General features: G+C 41.0%; 1 protein-coding gene across 1 annotated transcript in view; it reads right to left on the minus strand.

Annotated features, from left to right (window-relative positions):
- TECPR1 (tectonin beta-propeller repeat containing 1) overlaps nucleotides 1-20,017 on the minus strand; it is a gene marked incomplete in the record, with an annotated part of 1,181,271 nt that overhangs the window by 1,074,319 nt on the left and 86,935 nt on the right. Inside the window, 1 exon segment of the mRNA XM_044089712.1 lies at nucleotides 14,437-14,619. Coding sequence (XP_043945647.1) covers nucleotides 14,437-14,619 — 183 coding nt within the window.

The raw sequence follows: 20,017 nt of genomic DNA on the forward strand, positions 1-20,017 counted from the left end.
TGATATTAACTATGTTTAGACAGAATAATAATGACATTTGTACTAGCTGCCAGACACAGCTGCATCCATGCACATCAGGATTGATCAAACAGCACTCGTAGCTGTGATACCTGCCATAACTGATATTAACTATATTTAGATGGAATAATGATGACATTTGTACTAACAGCTTACTACTATTATTTAACAAAGATATACATCACATTTCTAAATCATACTTTAACTGAAAAAGGCATTAGTTTCCATGACAGCATTTTTGTTTCAAAACTCTACTGTTACTGCTATTATATATGATGTTAATTTGTTACATTTGAGTCTGAACTCTAATGAACGGTACCTTGTTGAATTAGTTAATTACTTAAATTATTATAAGTAAAATCAATGAAAAATGAACAAGATAAGTATTCATTGAGTTCAAGTAAAGGAACAGAAACTTCTATGTTTGTATTATATGTTGCTTTGTTTGGCTTACATATAATGTAAATAGTAACCCATCTTGACCTAACTTTGTGAAGACTTATTGGACTCTTTGAACATTCTGAATAAATCATTAACGTTTCTCAGTTGTTTAAGAAACCCTTCTTTTTTTTTAATAAAAACAGATGACAAGTGATGTACCATATCAGTTGATACTTTGGGAGATAACCCCCCGGATTTACTAATCTTCCGTGTAAGACTAGATTAGTCTTACAAGGAAGCGCTAGTGTAAGAGTATGAAGGTAGCGCGCCATGCATATTAATGAGGGCGCACTGCCTCAACTCTAAAGCTTACATGGAGCGTGGACGAGTATAGGGGGTGTGTCGGACTGCCGAGCAGTCCAAAAATCCACGCCCCTGCAATGAAGAAATGCCACTTCCAGTTACATGAGCGAGTCCGCTCACGTGTACAATGTAACACTACACTCCTCCATATGTTAAACAACTTACAAAATAAAAAATAAAAATATTTTTTTTTCTTCCGATGTAGCTGTCCGTAGTTGTGCGGGTTTGCCCATTGCTTAGCTACAGTTAGCAGCTTAGACACCAAAAGAGGATAATACGAAGAATATATGCAAATTAAGCAACATAGCAATAGCGTAGTGGTTAGAGCCTTCACACAAAGAGGAGGCATTCGCGGTTCGAGCCCCACTACTGCACGTTCCATTTTCTGTGGGAAATCTGTATACAAAAATATTTCCTGACATTTTTTATGTATAAGTTTTGTAAAAGGCATTGAAATGTTAAATGTAGTAGTGCATGAATTATATATATGAAGGTGAAATGTTTATGCATTCTGAGGCATGAGTACCCTATTTTAAGCAATTTGAAGCACTGCTAAGCACATTTTACCAGTATTCAGCATATTCAAATACAATTGCGCGTAGCTGCACACTGCGCTAACCAGCGCATTTTGCGCTCAGCTGTGCACCACACTAACAAGCGCAACGTAGGGCAACGTCAGGCAATGTTGAGCAACGTTGGGCAACGTTGAGCAAAGTCAGGCAAAGTCGAGCAATGTCAGTTAAACACGCTCACACCTGCTTTGCTGTTCCTTAACCAGTCAAGTCTGCCCAGCAGAAAAATAAAAAGCAGTGACAGGGCTCGAACTCAGGATACTGTGCACTATAGTCACAGTACTTAACCACTAAGCCATGACAGCATTTCAAAACATGCAATTTCAACAGAGACATATCTATCAAAGGGATTTTAAACATTGCCAACATCAGCTAAGCAGGCGTGCCCACAGCAGAGCTTTTTCAAAACTGACCAATCACAAATAAGTGCGGGAAATGTGGCATATTTAATCTCCACGGGTGGGAATACATGCTATAACTAGTTGTAGCTTCCTTCTGCAGTCAGCATGGCTGGTGTGGGTGAAGGCACTCGATTTAGAGAGCAACGCTGGGGCATCCAGGAGTCCAAAATTATGGTTTGGCTCCTTGTCCACAAACATGAGAAAAGACTCCTGCAGGGCCAGTACCAGGGTACCCAATATAAAATGGAGGCCTGGAACTGTCTTGCCCGTGATCTCACCTGTGCCACTGGTGTTCCTCGGACTGGTGAGCAGGTCAGGCACCATCATTCTGACCTGAAGCGGTATTGGGGTGATGAACTGGACCACAGGATCCAGGAATCCCATATGATACCTAATGCCCCTGTACTGAGTAAGTAGCCATTGTATTAAGTAGTTAAGAATTGTCATGCTTGTCTATACTATGGATAGGTACTTCTCAATATCACTGCATTTACTTCACAGCTGCAGATGACCGGGCTATGAACCTGCTAGCCCATGAAGATAGGCTGCAAAGGCTGCATCATGAGGCAGGTTAGTAAGTATTCTGCATGTACTGTTATATAAAATAAATGAGAGAGCCTTCAAAAAGTCATTTAACCCAATAAATAAAGGTGTAATACTCCTTTAATAAATGTATAATTCCTGGAGTGCGTCTGTGTCATTTTCTTTGACATGTTGTTGTACTGTTGCATTCTACAAATAGTACTGTTGTATTAAGCAATGTCAACCCACACTTGGGTAGGCCCATATAATGTAGATGAAGGGAGTGCCAGTAGCTTTTATGCATATTTACAGCCCTCAACTGTTGGTTCATGCCCAGCATGTACAACTTAATCTGGCACATGAGTAGCTTGGTATTGTGTTCCCCAGAAATGTCAGTGTGCTGCCAGAAATGTAGGGAGCTGTTAACATATAACTGATACTTTCACCTGAACATATCTAGATAATTATATGAAAGTAAATCTGTCAGTGTACCATCTTAGCAGTAGTGTGTGTGAGCAATTCTCCAAATATGTTGCAGTAACATCTGCATCTTGGACAGTTTGTATGCAAGATACAGCTCATGTATATAATGATCTAGCAAAAGCCAACTGCACAATATAAGGACATCGGGTAGTGTAATAATACAAACTGCAGTTAATAGGAATGTAGTGAAAACTAGAAGGATATACAAGTTGTTAATTGAGCTATCTTTTCCCACCCTACTGTATGTGCATAAAAAACGCAATTCCACACCTCAGTCGGTATGTCTAATCTCAAAACATTTGTTGGGACATATGTCCTATTGGTTTATAAATATTTGCATTTATTTCTATGCATGTGCCCTGTTAAACTACCACAATATTGGTGGCCTGTTGCCATCAATTAAACCTGCATGCTGTTGTAATGTCCACTATTGTTCTATATATGCATGTGTTATGCTTGCTTTTCAACTGTTGAAAATCTGGTGTGTTGGTTTAATGGGAATACTTCTGCATGCTGTTATAACTAATTGGGAATGCTGTTGACTGTTACTAACCCATATCTTTATTAAACTCTCCAAAACATAGTTCGTATCGGAAGGCTGGTCCCAGCAGACCCACCTGTCCCACCTCAGCTGGCCATGGCACCCCGCAACAGCAGACCTGGTGCCCAGCCTGGGACCTTCTCCTCCTCCGTTGGCCCTGAGCCCCCTTCGGGTAGAAGCACTGCAGGGGATGGGGCTTGCCCCCCCGTGCAAGTGTGGGTGGAGGGGCACCTATCACCCTTTGAACAGTCCGGGCTGTGGTGCATAGAGAGACTGAACGTTCTGTTGCAGAACCTCTACACCAGCTTGAGGCCTGGGTGGCATAACTCCCGGGTCAGCCTGCCCCTCCTACACAGCCCCCAGCACAGGCACCCTTTGGGCTGTGAAGGTGCAGTGGTGACTGCCGATGGGTGGGGACCTCAGTCCCACTGTTTCCATCTGGGGACTCATGGGCTTGCGATTACCAAACATCCCTCCCTGTCAAAGGTGTTCACCCACCACATGCCATATACCGCCTCTGTATGCGTCTTTTTTGTCTTGATTGTTTACCTCCCCAACCTACCTCCCCAAATATACCTACTTCCCCTACCCCACATTCCACTCTCACCTGAAAAAAAAGGGCAATCTGCTCCCAAAAACAAAATTACGCCCCATATATAGCTGCCCATTTTGCACACATGTCCACTGGACACATGAAATGCTATTTAATTGGCATTACAACATACTTTGTTGTCCTCACCCCTCTCTCAGGGATTGAAGGGTTCATATCTACCTCCAAATTTATTGCATATGCACAGCTGTTGCTGTTGAAGAAATGGGCAGCAATGGACCTTCCCTACACCCATCCTGCACATCCCAAGCTATTTTCCATACTGTCTTTCCCTCTTTGTGCCCTTTTTCACCACTTTCCTATCTCCCCATTTTTCTTTTCTTTCAAAGAAATTAGCGCGGGGGTGAGCAGGAGTAAGCACTATTAAGCAGTAGTGAGTGGGTTTGCGCTTGGCTAAGCAATGCTAAGCATTGCGCAAACCCATGCAAACCTGCTTAAAAGTGCCTTAGTCACTCTGTGAGGGCCCTTGTTCTGCTCAGAAGCAAAATAAAACACCTCTGTAAGTCTCAAACCCAGGACCTTGCACACACTACACAACATGAAGTACCACTAAGCCACTGTAGATATACATCAAGTTGGTGCTTAAATAATTATATCATGCATCAGAATGAGTGAATGTAAAGGAAAATTAGGAATACCATACCACACAACTTGTTCTGAGGATGTTGACCAACAGTTGTTGTGGGATTACATTACATGACTGTGATAAGAGAAGCAGCTATTCTAGCAAGAAATAATGTTACACCATCACTTTACAACCCCACACAGTATCACAGCAGAACAAACACTGGCATATCTGCTTAGGGCAGAGGCCATACCTCTCAACTGTCCCTAATTTTCAGGGATGTCCTTGATTTTGACCCAAATTTTAGCTCTGTCCCTCCGAATCCCTCCTAAAACTACTGACTTTGGGCAGAAAGGTGGTGAATTACACTTAATGAATAATGACAATAATTAAGAGTTAGACACTTATTTTACTTCCGAAAAGGTGTATTAATTCATATGTTCTGATTCTCTCAATGTTTCAACTTAATGGCACTAATATTTTAAAGGTGTCCCTGATTTTTCCTGACTTTTTCTTGACTTTTCCCTGATTCTGTTCAAATATGAACCCAATTGGTTGAGAGGTCTGGCAGAGGCAGAAACACAGAGGCATATTAGCCTTTCTGCTGTTACACACTGTGCAAATAGCTTTGGAAGGAGTTTCGGAAGCATACCCTTATGTAGGAATACAACACTGAAATACAAATGGATGTAGCCATGTACTGGTAGCAACCAACTGTAAGAATGCCATTGCTCTATTGCTGAAAAAAACCTGCGTGGCGCACATACAAAAAATAACAGGCTGTTCTCTGGCTATCATATGGATAGGTCCACAGCTGGGAGTTACGCAGACAGACTACTTGCCTTGATAATCTAACATGTACACAGCAACCCTGTAAGTCCAGCAAGATAAAATCCACACAATACTACTTACGCTCTCTGTGCTTCTGCAACCCTACCCAAATGTAGAATATACCTGTGTGTGCAGGGTCTACCAAGGATGTAGGTAAGCATACTCACTGCACTGAAATGTGTCCAGTTTTTCTGAGCAGCTCATGCTAATGTCAACACTAAAAAAGCACAAACTGTTTAGAACTGAGTAAATGAATATTCACAGTATAGCAGTTCACAAACAATTCTTGTGCCAAAGGAATACATCTCTATAACTAGCTTTGTATGGCAGTTAATTGTAACAGTTGAAAAGAAAGTACCTCTTTCCATGTATCTTGGGGTAGCATTTTGAGGGGTGAGTACATTTCTACACTGACAAGTGGGTACTGGAAGCAGCAATGTTAGGTCTGAGCACAAAATGTAAATCACTGGCTACACCCCTGGCTTCTCATATAAGAACTATACCTTCTGTCTTAAACAATGATGTCCATACCAAACAAGGATGATCTCCATCTTGGAAAGCTGAAAGGGCCATGCCTACATGAGTCAGCAAATTATAGTACTGGGTTGCTATGACAGTGATTACTGCAATTCACAGCAAGCTGCATGCAATTAGCAAATGGTGGCCACTAATTGGTTCAGAGGCCATCACATGCTCATGTGCAAATTCCTATAAAAGCAGGATGCAATCTCTGCCAACAAACTCAATCACTCTATTGCAGAGACTGACACAGAGAGAGATATAGAGAGAGAGAGAGAGAGAGAGAGAGAGAGAGAAAAGGAAAAAGAAATATTACCAAATTAGACAAAGGAAAGGTATGTGACACATATGTATTTACTGGCATGTAGTAGATGTTATTGAAGAATAGTCTACATAATGTGAAACATTCATATGTGGCAGCAGTACTTCTTTATGCACAGATGTTCTGCTTAACTACTGCTATGGACAATACTGTGTGTACCTGTGGGCAGTGGGACATACCTGTGAAATGTGTAGCTCAGCATTAAAAGTCAAAGATCTGATCCATGTTATCTGTGTTCTGTACAGTAGTGCGGCCAATGGCTGTTGGGGGGATTAGCGCTGACATTATATAAACATGGGTGTGACAGAACAACACATGCATGATAGTCATATTAAAGTGTAGCTTAGCATTGGCAACTGTTGTAGCAGTCTAGTATGCTTATCTAGCATCTATTGCCATATATACCCCCCTAATGTTAGTCTGTGTTCATATGTGACACCTGTTTGTGTTGCAGCAAGGCCCAACAGTTCAGCTGTGAGGTCCAGGGACTTGCAACATTGTGGACCATGTGTGTGTATGCCACACACATATGGAGAAATATATATGTGTCATATATATTCACATCTGTATATGTGCATACAGCAGGGGACATATTGCAACTGTTTGCGAAAGGGGGCGATATATATGTTGGTGAAGGTTAGTATGTGCATATTTGTATGTAGGTTTTAGTGTGTGACAAACAAGACAGCATACAGTGCTGGTATATGACATGTGGTGGTTAAACACTTTGGGTGGTTTGTTCAGTTTACAATGTTGAAGCCAGTAAGGCCTGCTAAATCTACCTGGACTTTGAACACCTTCAATGCATTTATCCCAAAACTGTGCGATTTTATTACATTACTGTACACCTTACATCCTTTGTATAATTGATATTCTCACTATGAAAGGTGAAATGTATATGTGCCTATATATATATATATATATGTAGACAAATTGATGTGTATATGTATATATACACATTATATATATATATATATATATATATATATATATATATATATATACACACCTACATCTACTTGTTGCAATACAGTCTCTGTACTGTTGACTGACTGTGATGGTCAATATGTTTGTGAATACGTCAAAGATATGCATCTGTGGGATAGCTTAGTGGGAAACTGTTTATGTTATGGTATTATGGGTCCTTGCTTTGATCCTAGCAAAAGCTGTGTATTCTGTTGCTAGGCAGAACAAGTGTTATTGCATACAGTGTGATTAAGTCCCTTGGTTTTTAACTAGGGTGTGTCATTGTCATTTATGATTATTGATTGGTACCAATGTTGAATGCAAATCCTGTGAATACTGTAGTACTAACTGAAGCTCTGGGCCTGTACAGCAAAGTATGGTGTATGCCCACATTGCTTGCATCCACTGTTCTGTGTGGTCCCTGTATTCATCACAGATTACATTTCTCAATATTAAGATTGTGTAAGTACTGACACACAGTACTGTATAGTACACACTGAAAGTTTATCTGGGTTGTCATACCTTTGTGTCCTGTAATTATGTCTGATGTGTGTGTGGGTATGTCTGTAACATGTCCTTTGACATATGTGTGGTAATACATATAACTGTGTATCTAGCAATATTCATAGAATACTACAGCAGTATGTGACCTATATTCCCAATTGTGCACATATTTTGGCCACGGGTTTGGCATTAACAAGTTCTGTGGTATAATAATAATACATTTACTGGACCTTACACTGATTGTGATGGATGATATATTTCTTTACACATCAGCTTGATGTATATCTGCTGTGGCTAGGTGGTGCATTGTGTTGCATACAGTGTGCCAGGTACTCTTGTATAGACTTATATAGTGATTTTATTTTGTTGCTGTGCAGAACATGGTTCATTAGCTAGAGAGTGAGCGAGACACTTCCAAGCAGTTGTGGGGTGAGCAGTGATAAGTGGCAGTTACAGTGTTTCACTCTTGGTTAGCTTACAGGTTGCTATATATGGCAGTTGAGTGATATCTGTACTGTATAATATTAAATGTGCCATATGACTTGCTCAGAAATATTTTTGTATTTATGTCTTCCAGGGATCATGGCCCACCACAGGAACCCAAGTTACAGTAGTGCTGAAGATGATATAATCACTAGCAGTATGATTCAGCACTACCAGCTAATGTTTTCACGAACCAGCCAGGACCAGCAGGGGCATACTGCAATGTGGCAAGATCTTGTCCGCAGGGTCAATTAGGTAGGCCTGCATAACCGCACATATGAGAAGGTACGCCACCACTGCAGTGATCTTCTCAGACATGTCCGTCAGCATGCCGCTGATGTGCATAGAGAACAGCTTGCAACAGGGGGTGGTGTTAATATCCATCCCCCCGTCACCAGAGTGGAGGAGCTGCTCATGAGCCTCATGGCACCTGCCCAACAACAACAGCAGCAGACATACACCATGATGGAGATTGGAGCCACCCAGCAAGCACACATGCAGCATGCAGGTAACATGGCATATATGTAGACTACTGTTATCTGTATTTGTAGATCATGCATATGTGAGATGAGTGTGTCTTTCAAAGATGTGGAGCCTGTTGTTGTGCAATACTGATCATTTGGAACATAATCTGTAGCCCTGTGAATGTAAACTGTTGTTGTACTGTAAGATTGCAAACACACAGTAGCAATGCCACAGTTGTGGCCACTGACAAACTGTCTCATCTCTATGTAGGTACCTCTCGGGTGACATCAAGGCAGCGGACAGATGCTGGTGAGTGTGTTCTACATTCATTATTGTAAATAAAAAGTGCATGTCATAGTTAAGGTGTAGGCCATCTACACATGTAACACACCTACCCATTGTGCATGTTTGGTGCAAGAGCACGCACATCTCACTAATGTGTTTAGCTGCCTCAAACACATGCAATACCCAGACCATCTCAAACAAATGTGGCTAGACTGTAGTGACCATTGGATAGGCACAGTTGATACTCAACATGCACATAACATACACATATATGTCATACACAGAGCATTTTAACATGCTACACATAAAGGATTCCCAAACCCTCTGTAAAGACACACTCCAGTATCCAAAATCTCATCCACACATTACGCATAATATACCTGAGGGGTAGAGGCCTATCCTGGTGCATTTAAACACTCTGCAACACACTACACATTCATGTCAGGGAATGCTACTTACTGGCCTCCTTACAAACTCACGTAACAACTGGTTGTGAAATGGTGAATTTAGCCAAGGTAGTACAGTTCCGGCACAGCATGATTAATGCTGGTTTGTGAAACATTTGTAGCCTTGAGTGACTACCTGATGCTTCATGATGATGGCCTATGGTACTATACCCCATCCAGTTATTGTAACCACAGTACTACACATAGCTGTCACTGCTACACACCATAATGATGTGTGTGTGCACACATATGCACCTCTAAACAGTATGCATACCAATCACCATTTGCACAACTGGCACATATATGTCTTGTGGTGCTATTGAGTGGCTAGGTCATATGACACATATTGGGTATGTGTAGTGTTTAAATATGCAGTTGTGTTTTAGCATGCCATGTCATGGATGAGACTGGCATGTCCACAATATGATCTACACTCACCATAAGTACCGTACATTGGGAGTTCTTGTTCAGGTGTGTGTGCATTTCTGATGGGTGTCATCAGCCACGGCTCCAGTGCATATCCAGCATCCCCCACTAGGTGACCCTCAGGGATGTCCCCACTGGCAAATCTCTGGTACAGCTGGGTCAGATGCCAAATGTGGGAATCGTGATAGCTTCCAGGGCATCCAGCACAGACATTCATTATTATGCACTGGCATTGCACACAAACTGGCAACTGATGGATGGGGAAGCCCTTGCGGTTGATGTAGACCTTACCCCGCTCACCGGGTGGTGCTCTGATGTGTATGCGCGTGCAGTCTATTGCACCCACTACCTCAGGGTATTCTGCTATTTGGTGGAAAAGATGCATATTGCTGGCCAATGCCTCACGGGAATTGGGGAAATCAACAATTTGCTGTAGGAGGTTTCTGTCCACCCTATAGCGCTCCACTATCTCCAGCTCATGTAGCCCCTGGTAGGTTTCCCTGGATCTGTACATTATTCTCAGTCTTCTCACTGTGGGTTGCTCAGCAGCATTTACAACATCACCACCCTCAGCACCTTGCACATGTTGGTTTATGATAGCAAGAGCAGCCCCTAACATTTTGTCTGACTTAAGCTTTTTAAGCTTTCCCTCTTTGTATACTGCAGTGTTGCAGAGTTCTTGAGGAAAAAAACAGGAGGGAATGGTGTTTGCAGAGTTTAAAGTGCTGGGCTGGGCTAGTCTGCTGCCTGTGTAATTGGCTGATTCTGATATATTTCACCTGGCAGCTCTGCTAGTTCTCCTTAGTTAACTTTCTACTACTTCTTTTCCTTCCTTTTGCCTTTCTGTTTCCACCGGGGGCAGCGCCGTGCAAACTAGAGCACAAGAGTGCACATGCTGTGTGCATGTTTGCAAGGAGTTTCCTATCTTTTAACAGTGTGCACCTTCGGTTTGACGTTTTCAAATAGGACAACTGTAGGCATGCCTCTTGCAATCCTGAGAAACTCAAAGCAAACACAAGCCACTGTGCTCCAATTAGCTTCCAGCCTGTCTGACACACCCCCTCATGATGTCACCTATATTCTACTCTTCTACTCACCTACTCCTACTCTTACACTCTTGGGACATGCCTCACATGCTGGGGAAAATTGGGATTCACTATCCTTATCCTCATTTGCATAAGATTGCCTAGTAATGCATGGTTACATCTCTCACACTGAGCTCCCCCCCCCTTAGCAACCACTACTCAGTGGCCATGTTGTCTTCAGCCTGCCATTCACCTGCATGGCAGAATAAGCTTTTTAGTGAAAATACCTATTTTTGGCTTTTTTTAAATTATTTTCTTGTTTTTATAAGTGCCGCACGTTTGAGCGGTGCTGCGCTATGCTTAAACATCGGAGATCGGGGGGAAAAAAAGTTAAATTGTTATATTTTTAAACATTATATAATGCCAATGGCCAAATATAAGGCTTCCTCAACTGTATGCATCCTTTATTTGGCGCTGTCATAACTCCGTTTAGCTATTTGCAGAAATGTACTCCATTACCAACGGAGTACATTTCTGCAGCTAACACTAATCTTCCATGGACAGGTTAGTGTTTCCTGGATTGCAAATTTACCTCATTTGCATGGCTTTCACCAGCAAATGAGGTAATTTGCATACCATGATGCTGTCCGTGCAAGAGTAGCTTTAGCAGCTCTGGTGTACGCCCCTGCCAGCTCTACCTGGATCGCACGGCAGACATATTGCTGGCATGGGCTCCTACACTCTTCTTGCATTCCGTGCAAGCTTTCGTAAATCCGGAGGGTAATTGTAAGAGTTATTTTTTTTTTGGGACAGCTATCTTGGAATCAGTTTTTTGTTTCTTCTTTCTGGCATCAGTCCAAGGATTTCTTTATTTTATTCTTTTAAGAGTAGGGGCCATCCATTCCATTTCTTCTGGGATAGACACCATGTTGTTTTTGATGAATGTAGTAGCTTCTTCTAAGTCATTAAAGGTTCTCATCTCATTGGCAAAAAGTATTTTTATCTTGGCTGGAAAGGCCAGCTGTGCTTTAATGTTGTTTTATTTCAACAATTTTATTATTGGCCAAACTTTTTTCCTTTGTTTTAGTATTCTGGAAGAATAATCATTGTCAAACCTTATCAGGCTTTGATTGTATTTTAAGGGTGATTTTCTCCAAGCAGATTTTAATATTAGTTCCTTGTCCAGAAATGAAAGATATTTTATTGCTATGGATCTAGGGAGAGTACTTGTTGAGTTAGAAGCAGGTTTCCTCAGTGCTCTATGCGCCCTTTCAATTCCAAATGAAAGTTCCTCTTTCAAGTCTAAAAATTAAGAAATCCAGGTTGTTAAGAATTAAATAATGTCTTCACCTTCAGTGTTTTCAGGCAGACCAAAGATCCTTATGTTGTTTCTCCTTTCCCTGTTTTCTAAGTCATCTATTTTGTTAAGTAGCCATGTATTCTGTTTAAGCAGAAATTATTTTTGGAATTCTTCCTCTATGAGTCTCCCTTCAATGTCATTTAGAGAAGTCTCTATATTTGTTATTTTTGTATGGTGTTGCTGTAATAGTTCCTTAAGAGTATCAGTCTGTTTTTTGAGAATTTCATTTGAGGTTTTCTAAGTCATTTTTAAAGCCATCCATCTTCAAAGATAGTTCCTGTAAGGTAGATGTCATCAATTCCAGTTATTTTTTCAAAGCTGCATCTGGATGAGAATTCCTTGAGTTGTTCATATTCAGTCACTCAATATAACTCCAAGTTACTTGACAGGAAAAATTTTGTATATCTCCACCAAAATTTATATTTATGTAGTTTAGTAGTTTATCTATAGATTTATGATGTTTTAAACTTGCAAATAATAAAATGTTCCTATATTATTATACTAGTTTATGGAGCTCTCAAAACTTACTGCTCTCAGTTGGCCATCTAGGCTCCGCCCCCCTCAAAATTCTTCATCTTCCTGCAACCATCACATAACTGCGTGCAAGGTCTGATACAAGTACAAATGACTGACACTATAATACCGTGAATGCAGTAAGGAAGAAAAACCTTGAGAATGCGGTACTACTGTTTTTCTTTTTTAATTGAAATTAAACAGAACTCATCTGGTCTTTACCTGCTCTTGAGTCTGAATGGATACAACTGGCACTATGCTGCATAGGAAGGAAGCAGCCAGCTAAAGTAATGTGATTCATGTGTTTTATAAAGTTCGGTGATGTACATGAATCACTTTATTATGGGAATTCAATTATGTGCTTGTAAAGAGTTATGCTCAAAATAGACTGTTTTCCAGTATTTTTTTTTTCAGGATTTTAAAAGCTTTGTCATATCTATTAGAACCATGAAAAACAAAACATAGAAAAAATCTTGTATTTTGAACCAGTCTTTCTACCAGTATATGAGTAAATGACAAATGCTTTACTTTTCACCCTGGCACAAGCCAACAGTATATTCTTCTTCTTGTGTTTAAAATGTGCTACTGCGATGTATATGGATCACTTTACAGTGGGCATTTTATTATACAGTGGTAGAAAGCCATTTTCAAGGCTTCCCATTTTCCTATACGTTTCATTTTTTTCAGGATTTCAACACAGCATATCTATTAAAATCCTGAAAAAACAAAAACATACAAGAAATCTTGTAGCTTGAACACAGCTTTCTATTAGCACATGAGTAAATGCCAGTTGTGTTACTTTTTCAAGCTGGTACAAGCAGCAGTATGCATATTATCTAGTACCCGCATCTGCATTTTCCAATTGCTCTTCCTGGCCAATGCTGCGTACATTTTTTTTGTTTCAGCCCACACTAATCCATTCCAGAAGGTGATTTCACTTATGCACAGCCTTTTCTTTGAAGTATTTCCCTTTGTCTATAGTAAATTTGGAACCCTTCCACTGGTAATCAAAACATTTCCTACCTGTTTGTATCCTTATTTCTTTGACTTCATTATTCACCAACATAATGTGTTCTTTCCTTCCTGATTTACGCAGTGCACAAACCTATGTTTTTGTATTAGACTTCTCAACAACCTAAAACGTTTGCAACTTCCCTTCTTTATATTTTTCTCTACAGAGCCCAAACAACTGGACGCAGTATTCTATTTGGGGTATCAAAGGACTCCTGTAAAGTGAGAACAAAAATAAAGAGTTATTAATTTATGTGAATGAGTCTACATTTGTCTTCATATGCCTGCTAGTTATGTTAAACAGATGGGCTACAGTCATACTGCCTACCTATGTTTGAGTGGGGTGATCTCATAATCCTGCCAGACATGGGAGAAGTCAATGCACATGCTATGCTAATTAGTTTCCAGATTTTTGGCCAGATGTACAAGAACCTTTGTCCAGATTTTTGATATCTGTAGGTTGAGAGGTATAGTCACAACTCTTTCCTTGGCTTCCACACTGCCACCTCACTACACAACCTACAATGCAAAGGCAGTGCTTACACCTTACAAAATGTAACACCTCATTTTACAACACATCTTACTTTGAAAAAAACAGTTGTTTATTTACTATGCCTGTACTGCTGACATTTTGCCTTGTTGATAAATCAAATCCCTGTCAAGTTTGGTATGTTTGTTTGTTTTAATTATCTATTTCACCTCTTGTGAGTGACTTGAAAATAGGTCCTACTCCAAATATACTTTTTCACCATTCTTTTTTTTTTTAAAGGACATTTTGTAAATTCAGTAAAATGTACAAAACCAAAGAACAATGAAATATTTACCCCTTTCTCTGTTGGCTCTCCGCCAATATTTTCATCGACATACCAGTCTGACTCCCAGTCCCAGTGCTCCGAAGGCAGATGGAAACTATTCAGAGGCTGATGTTTCAATCCAGTGATGTCACTCCATTGCCATCGGTCACTGGGCAGCAGTCTATCAGAAAAACCATCCACCGGATTCCAGCGCTATTAAAAAAAAAGGCATGAAGAAATTACATTTTATCCATTTACAAATTTTATTGAATCTGCTTGCATGCTTAAGGCCTTCTCTCTAGAGTGCATTGGAATATAAATTACATAATCTCTTGTCTCTTTTGCATTCTGTTGATACATGTTAACAAATTAAATAGTTCTTCATACAAGAGCTCACCTAAGCATAACAACCAACTAAAAGCATAAGAACAATCATCACTACTTCAATTTTCTTATTCTTCTAGTCTTCTTAAAACTGCTGTATTATAAAATCACAATTAATCTGTTTGTTCATTGCTTAAGCCAGGCAATGTGAGAGCCTTAAAAGGCCACAGTAGCTTCTTCTGGTGCATGAATTATTCATAACTGCACATTTTATAACCTGGCAATGGACTGGTAGCTCCTTTGATAATGCTATCTCTACTGTTGACGGGTCACCTTACTAATGTGTGTTAACCCTACCACTAACCCATATTATTACACAAAAAAAACCCTTTTCCCTAACACCACCACTATACAAGATACTCAGACACACTACCCATACATACACAAGCACATGCACGCACACACACATGCATGCACGCACACACCCCCACCCACATGCGCACACACGCAAGCGCACACACTGAAATTATTCCCTTGCCTATCCATTACTCTAATCCTACCCTGCAAACACTTGCACACTATCAATGTTAATACTGAGACTATTGTTAAATGCAATAATTTCAGCATTAACACACACCCACTTACATTAATTCAAAGCATATTCCATACCTGGCACTTACATTTTGACACTATTAAATTCTGCAACCCATACGTACAATGAAACCAGTGATGTAAAAACACAGCAGTTTAGTCTGTTGATGAAATCAATGTTTAACAGACTAAATTTCTGCCACAAACACACACATATATACAGGATCATAGGTTTATAAGTGTTTAGTGTTTATTAGTCTAACAGCCACAAGGACCTTTTTAAGCCTAGCCATGCATCCAAATCTGTGACACGTTCTGGTACCCTTGATAAATTGTAAGCAGGGGCTTGAGAGGTGAAACACTTACAAGCAGGGGCCTGAGATATGAACCATTCACAGTCTGCCTGTGTCATTCAACGATACATACCTGTCTCTCCAGCAGGTTCTATTTACATCACAGGCAAGGTGTAAACACAGCCTCTATGGGACCAGATGCCATCCCAGACTGTGTTTTAAGTGGTCTAAAACAGGAGTTAGCAACTCCATTAGGCACTCTCTTCAACCATAGCCTGAGTACTGGTTTTGTTCCTGCTGAATGGAGAACAGCAAACGTCATCCCCCTTCATAAAGAAGGCAAAGCAAAGGTTGGGAAGGTGGCCTAATGGTAAGGTGTTTGCCTTACAAACACAAGGTGCAGGGTTTGAGTCTCACAAGGGATAATTGGCTAAGCTTAAAATGGCTCACAAGGGCAGTTAGCTTAGTACTAACCTATGAACCTATGAACCTATGAACCTGGGAACTACAGACCTATAAGCTTAACCAGCCTTATCTGTAAGGCCATGGATCGAATCAACACGAACCTTATAAATAAGGATATAGGTGATCTCCAAACCCTTGAACAGACACAGTTTGGTTTTGTCTAAGGCAATTCATACCTGTCAAACTTGGTGGACTTCTCTGAAAACACCACCAAAGCCACAGATGAAGGCAAATCTGTACATACAGCCTACCTTGACTTAGCAAAGGCCTTCAACACAATTTGGGGATCATTGATAAACTCTCCAAGTTGAATATCAACCCTTATGTTGTCAGGTGGGTTGCTAACTGGCTCACTGACAGATTACACTCAAAGCTGAGGACTTTACCTCAACCAACAGACCTGTCAGAAGTGGAGTTCCACAGAGGTCAGTGCTGCTTGGAATATACTTCTCAGAAATTCAGGTCAAAACAGAGGGGCTGTGGCTGACAAAATTTGCTGGCGACTGCAATTTAGGTGCAATCACTGAATCCCCAATGTCAACATACTTCAAGAGGGACTTACACAAAACAATGACTGGTGCCAAAGCCATGGACTGAAACTCAATGCTAAAAAATGCATTATCATCCCCTTAGGTAAAAACAATATCCCTGCAGACGATCTTATAAATAATATTACCCTAAGTAACAACTCAGCAGTGAGAGACTTGGGAACGTAAGTTGAAAGTAGCCTAAACTTTGACCACCATGTGTCTACTGTGGTAAGGAAGGCATTCTATATTGCATACCTCATTAGCAAAGGCATTGTCTCAAGAGAGAAAGATGTCATTTCTTCCCTGTACTCGACCCTCATCTGGCCAGTAATTGAGTACAACAGGCACCTGCTGCAACTTGACAGACCTCAGATATTTCTAACCAAGAAAAATCAGGGTCTCTAGCATATGTCATACACTGACAGACTGAAGTCACAGACACTGTACTCAGCAGCGTATAGATTACTTAGAGGAGACGTGTGCCTGGCCTATAGAGTAATCTCGGATCCAAACCTAATGGAAATGCTGCACATCCACAAGTCAAATGGGACAAAGGTCACCCATGCAAGGGACCCTAACCTGAGGTATTTCTGTGGTCTTTCCAGTTGTTGTAGATGTCTTGTGAGGTAAATACCAAAAGGGGCGTTGTACTCTATAATGGGTCTAATGAGTGTTGAGTAGAGGGGAGCAATGACCTCTTTTTTTCTGGATGAGAATCCTTTTGTGATGAGATGAGCCATGTAGAAGGATTTCCTGATCACTGTAGCCAATGTGATTATCAAAGGAGAGACTACTGTCCACCTGTGTCCCAAGGTCTCTTATCACATTTTCGGCATTAAGTAGACTACCAGCTATGTGGTAATTCATGGGTACAGAGTTTTTACCAAAGGGGATGACAATACACTTTTTGGTAATGAGCTTCAGGCCATGGCTTTGACACCAGGTATCGGTCTCAGTGAGGCCCTTTTGTAGTTTGTCCACATCGTTAGGAGTTTTGATTATGGCTCCTAGTTTGCAGTCATCTGCAAACTTTGTTAGCCGAAGACCTTCTGTGTTAGCCTGCACTTCAGAGAAGTAGATACCAAACAGGAGAGGACCCAGGACTGAACCCTGTGGTACTCCACTTGTCAATGGTCTGAAGTCGGATTTGGAATCCGCTACTTTCACAGTGTGGGTTCTGTCCGTGAGCCAGTTGGCAACACATCTTGTGACATAGGGATTTATACCTAGTTTAGTGAGCTTATCTATAATTCCAGATTGGGGGGTGGTGTCAAAAGCCTTGGCGAGACATAGATAAGCTGTGTGAACCATTTTACCCTCATCTATGGCTTTGGTGACTGCTTCAAAGAAGTCAATCAGGTTTAGGAGACATGATCTGCCTTTTACAAATCCAAACTGGGTAGGGTCCAGAGTTTGGAGATTACCAATGTCTTTGTTTATGAGTTCCACAATGATATGTTCCATGGCCTTGCAGACCAGGCTCGTCAGGCTAATGAGGCAGTAGTTCCCGGGGTCCATCGTGGCTCCCCCTTTGTGGAGTGGGATAACCATCGCTGTGCCCCATTCAGTGGGTACAAAGCCTGAGGTGAGGCTATGATTGAACATGGTACTTAGGTAGGGTGCCAGTTCATTCTGTAGTTCATGTAGAATGCAGCCTGGGATATTGTCAGGTCCCATGGATGCTGTGTTCTTCGCTTTCGAGACTGTGTTTTTTACCTGTGCAGCCGTGATTATAGGAACTTTGCATTCTTCTGGTATAGAGATGGGCCCTCTAGGGGGTGAGAGTATATACAGTCTCAATGCATGGAAATAAATATTAAACACAATGGTACAAGTTATTTACAAACATTACACATCAATATTGTGTACAATTTTATCATTGAGGATGGAGTTAGTCAGGTAGGGGAGCAGTTTTGATTGTTACTTGTTGGAGTTTTGTAGGCATAAGTAGTTGAATTCAGCAAGTCAGAGAGAGCTCGTTACTGGTGATATTGTAGAGGGATATAGTAGTGGATCAGGTGTTAGGAGGTACTGCTCTGGCATAAGTACATTGCCAGAGAGAAAAGAGGTGTGATCTGAGAGACTTCTTAAAGAGAGCAGGATTACTGATTATTCTGATAGAAGGTGGGAGGGCATTCCATAGTTTTGAGACACTAAAAGTACAGAATTTGACAAGCTGCAAGGTATTCTTTTTCACCTTTCAGCATCATTGTGTTTTTGGATGTTAGTGGCCTGTTAGGGTGGTATGTAGTCAATAAGGAGGAGAGGGAGGGGCAAGTTGAAGGCTTGTATATGAGTTTATGTGGAGTGGTTACTTGTGAATAAATGAGGTAGTGTGGGAACTCAAGTCAGTTTACCTGTTGTAGAGATAATTATACATATTTTATATAATATTATATTGGGTACACATGGCTAGGCTTATAAATACCTTCTGGTCAACAGCCTAGTAACTATCTATGAACATAGGTGCCAAACCAGGGTCAAATTTCCTGTTCCCCATCCAGTTGCCCAAGTTACACCTGAATTGGGTTAGGGAGGAAATCTGCTTCACATGGACAGAGGGCATGTTCCAGAGAAAGGGTAGTCTCTAGGATATTTATACTACAGGCAAGGTTTAAGCCTTTAGAATGGGAAAATCTGGTGCTGATTGTTTTGCGGATATGCAAGAGGTTGTCTGAGTGGGGTGTGACAATGCCTTGTATGCCAGGTATAGATCTCCCCTCAATAGCCTGTTGGAGACAGAATACAGAGATAGGGCTTTGAGGTGGTATGCATAGGACATGTTACTTATGCCATGTATTCCTTTAGTGAGGAACCTCTGTGGACATTTCAACTGTTGGATATGCCTGGTTAGGTGATTACCAAAGTCAGCATTGTACTCAATGACAGGTCTGATGAATGCTGAATACAGTGGAACAATGACTTCCCTGGACCTAGATGCCATACCTTTGTTTATAAGCTGCACAACACAGAATGATTTCCTCACTGCTATAGACACATGATGGTCAAAGACTAGATTAATGTCTATGTGTGTCCCCAAGTCCCTGACTACTGGGTCAACTCTTAGAGGTGTGTTGTCAATATGATAGTTACCAGGGGTGGATGACTTCCTGAAGGATACTATTATGCATTTCTTGGCATTTAGTTTTAGTCCGTGGCTCTAACACCAGTTGTTCATCTGTGTCAGCCCTTCCTGAACATCATTGCTGGTGGGCAATTCAATGACAGCTCCTAATTTGCAATCATCTGCAAATTTAGTCAGCCAGAGGCCATTGACATTGGCCTTGACCTCAGATAAGTAAATGCTAAAAAAGGAGTGATTCCAGGATGGATCCCAGAGGGATTCTGCTTGTGACTGGTCTCTTTGTAGAGGTGGACTTCCCAATTCTAACTTCCTTGGTCCTGTCT

Source organism: Protopterus annectens, chromosome 12.part0 (genome assembly GCF_019279795.1).
Source record: "Protopterus annectens isolate FY-2018-M chromosome 12.part0, PAN1.0, whole genome shotgun sequence".
NCBI classification, from domain to species: domain Eukaryota; kingdom Metazoa; phylum Chordata; order Ceratodontiformes; family Protopteridae; genus Protopterus; species Protopterus annectens.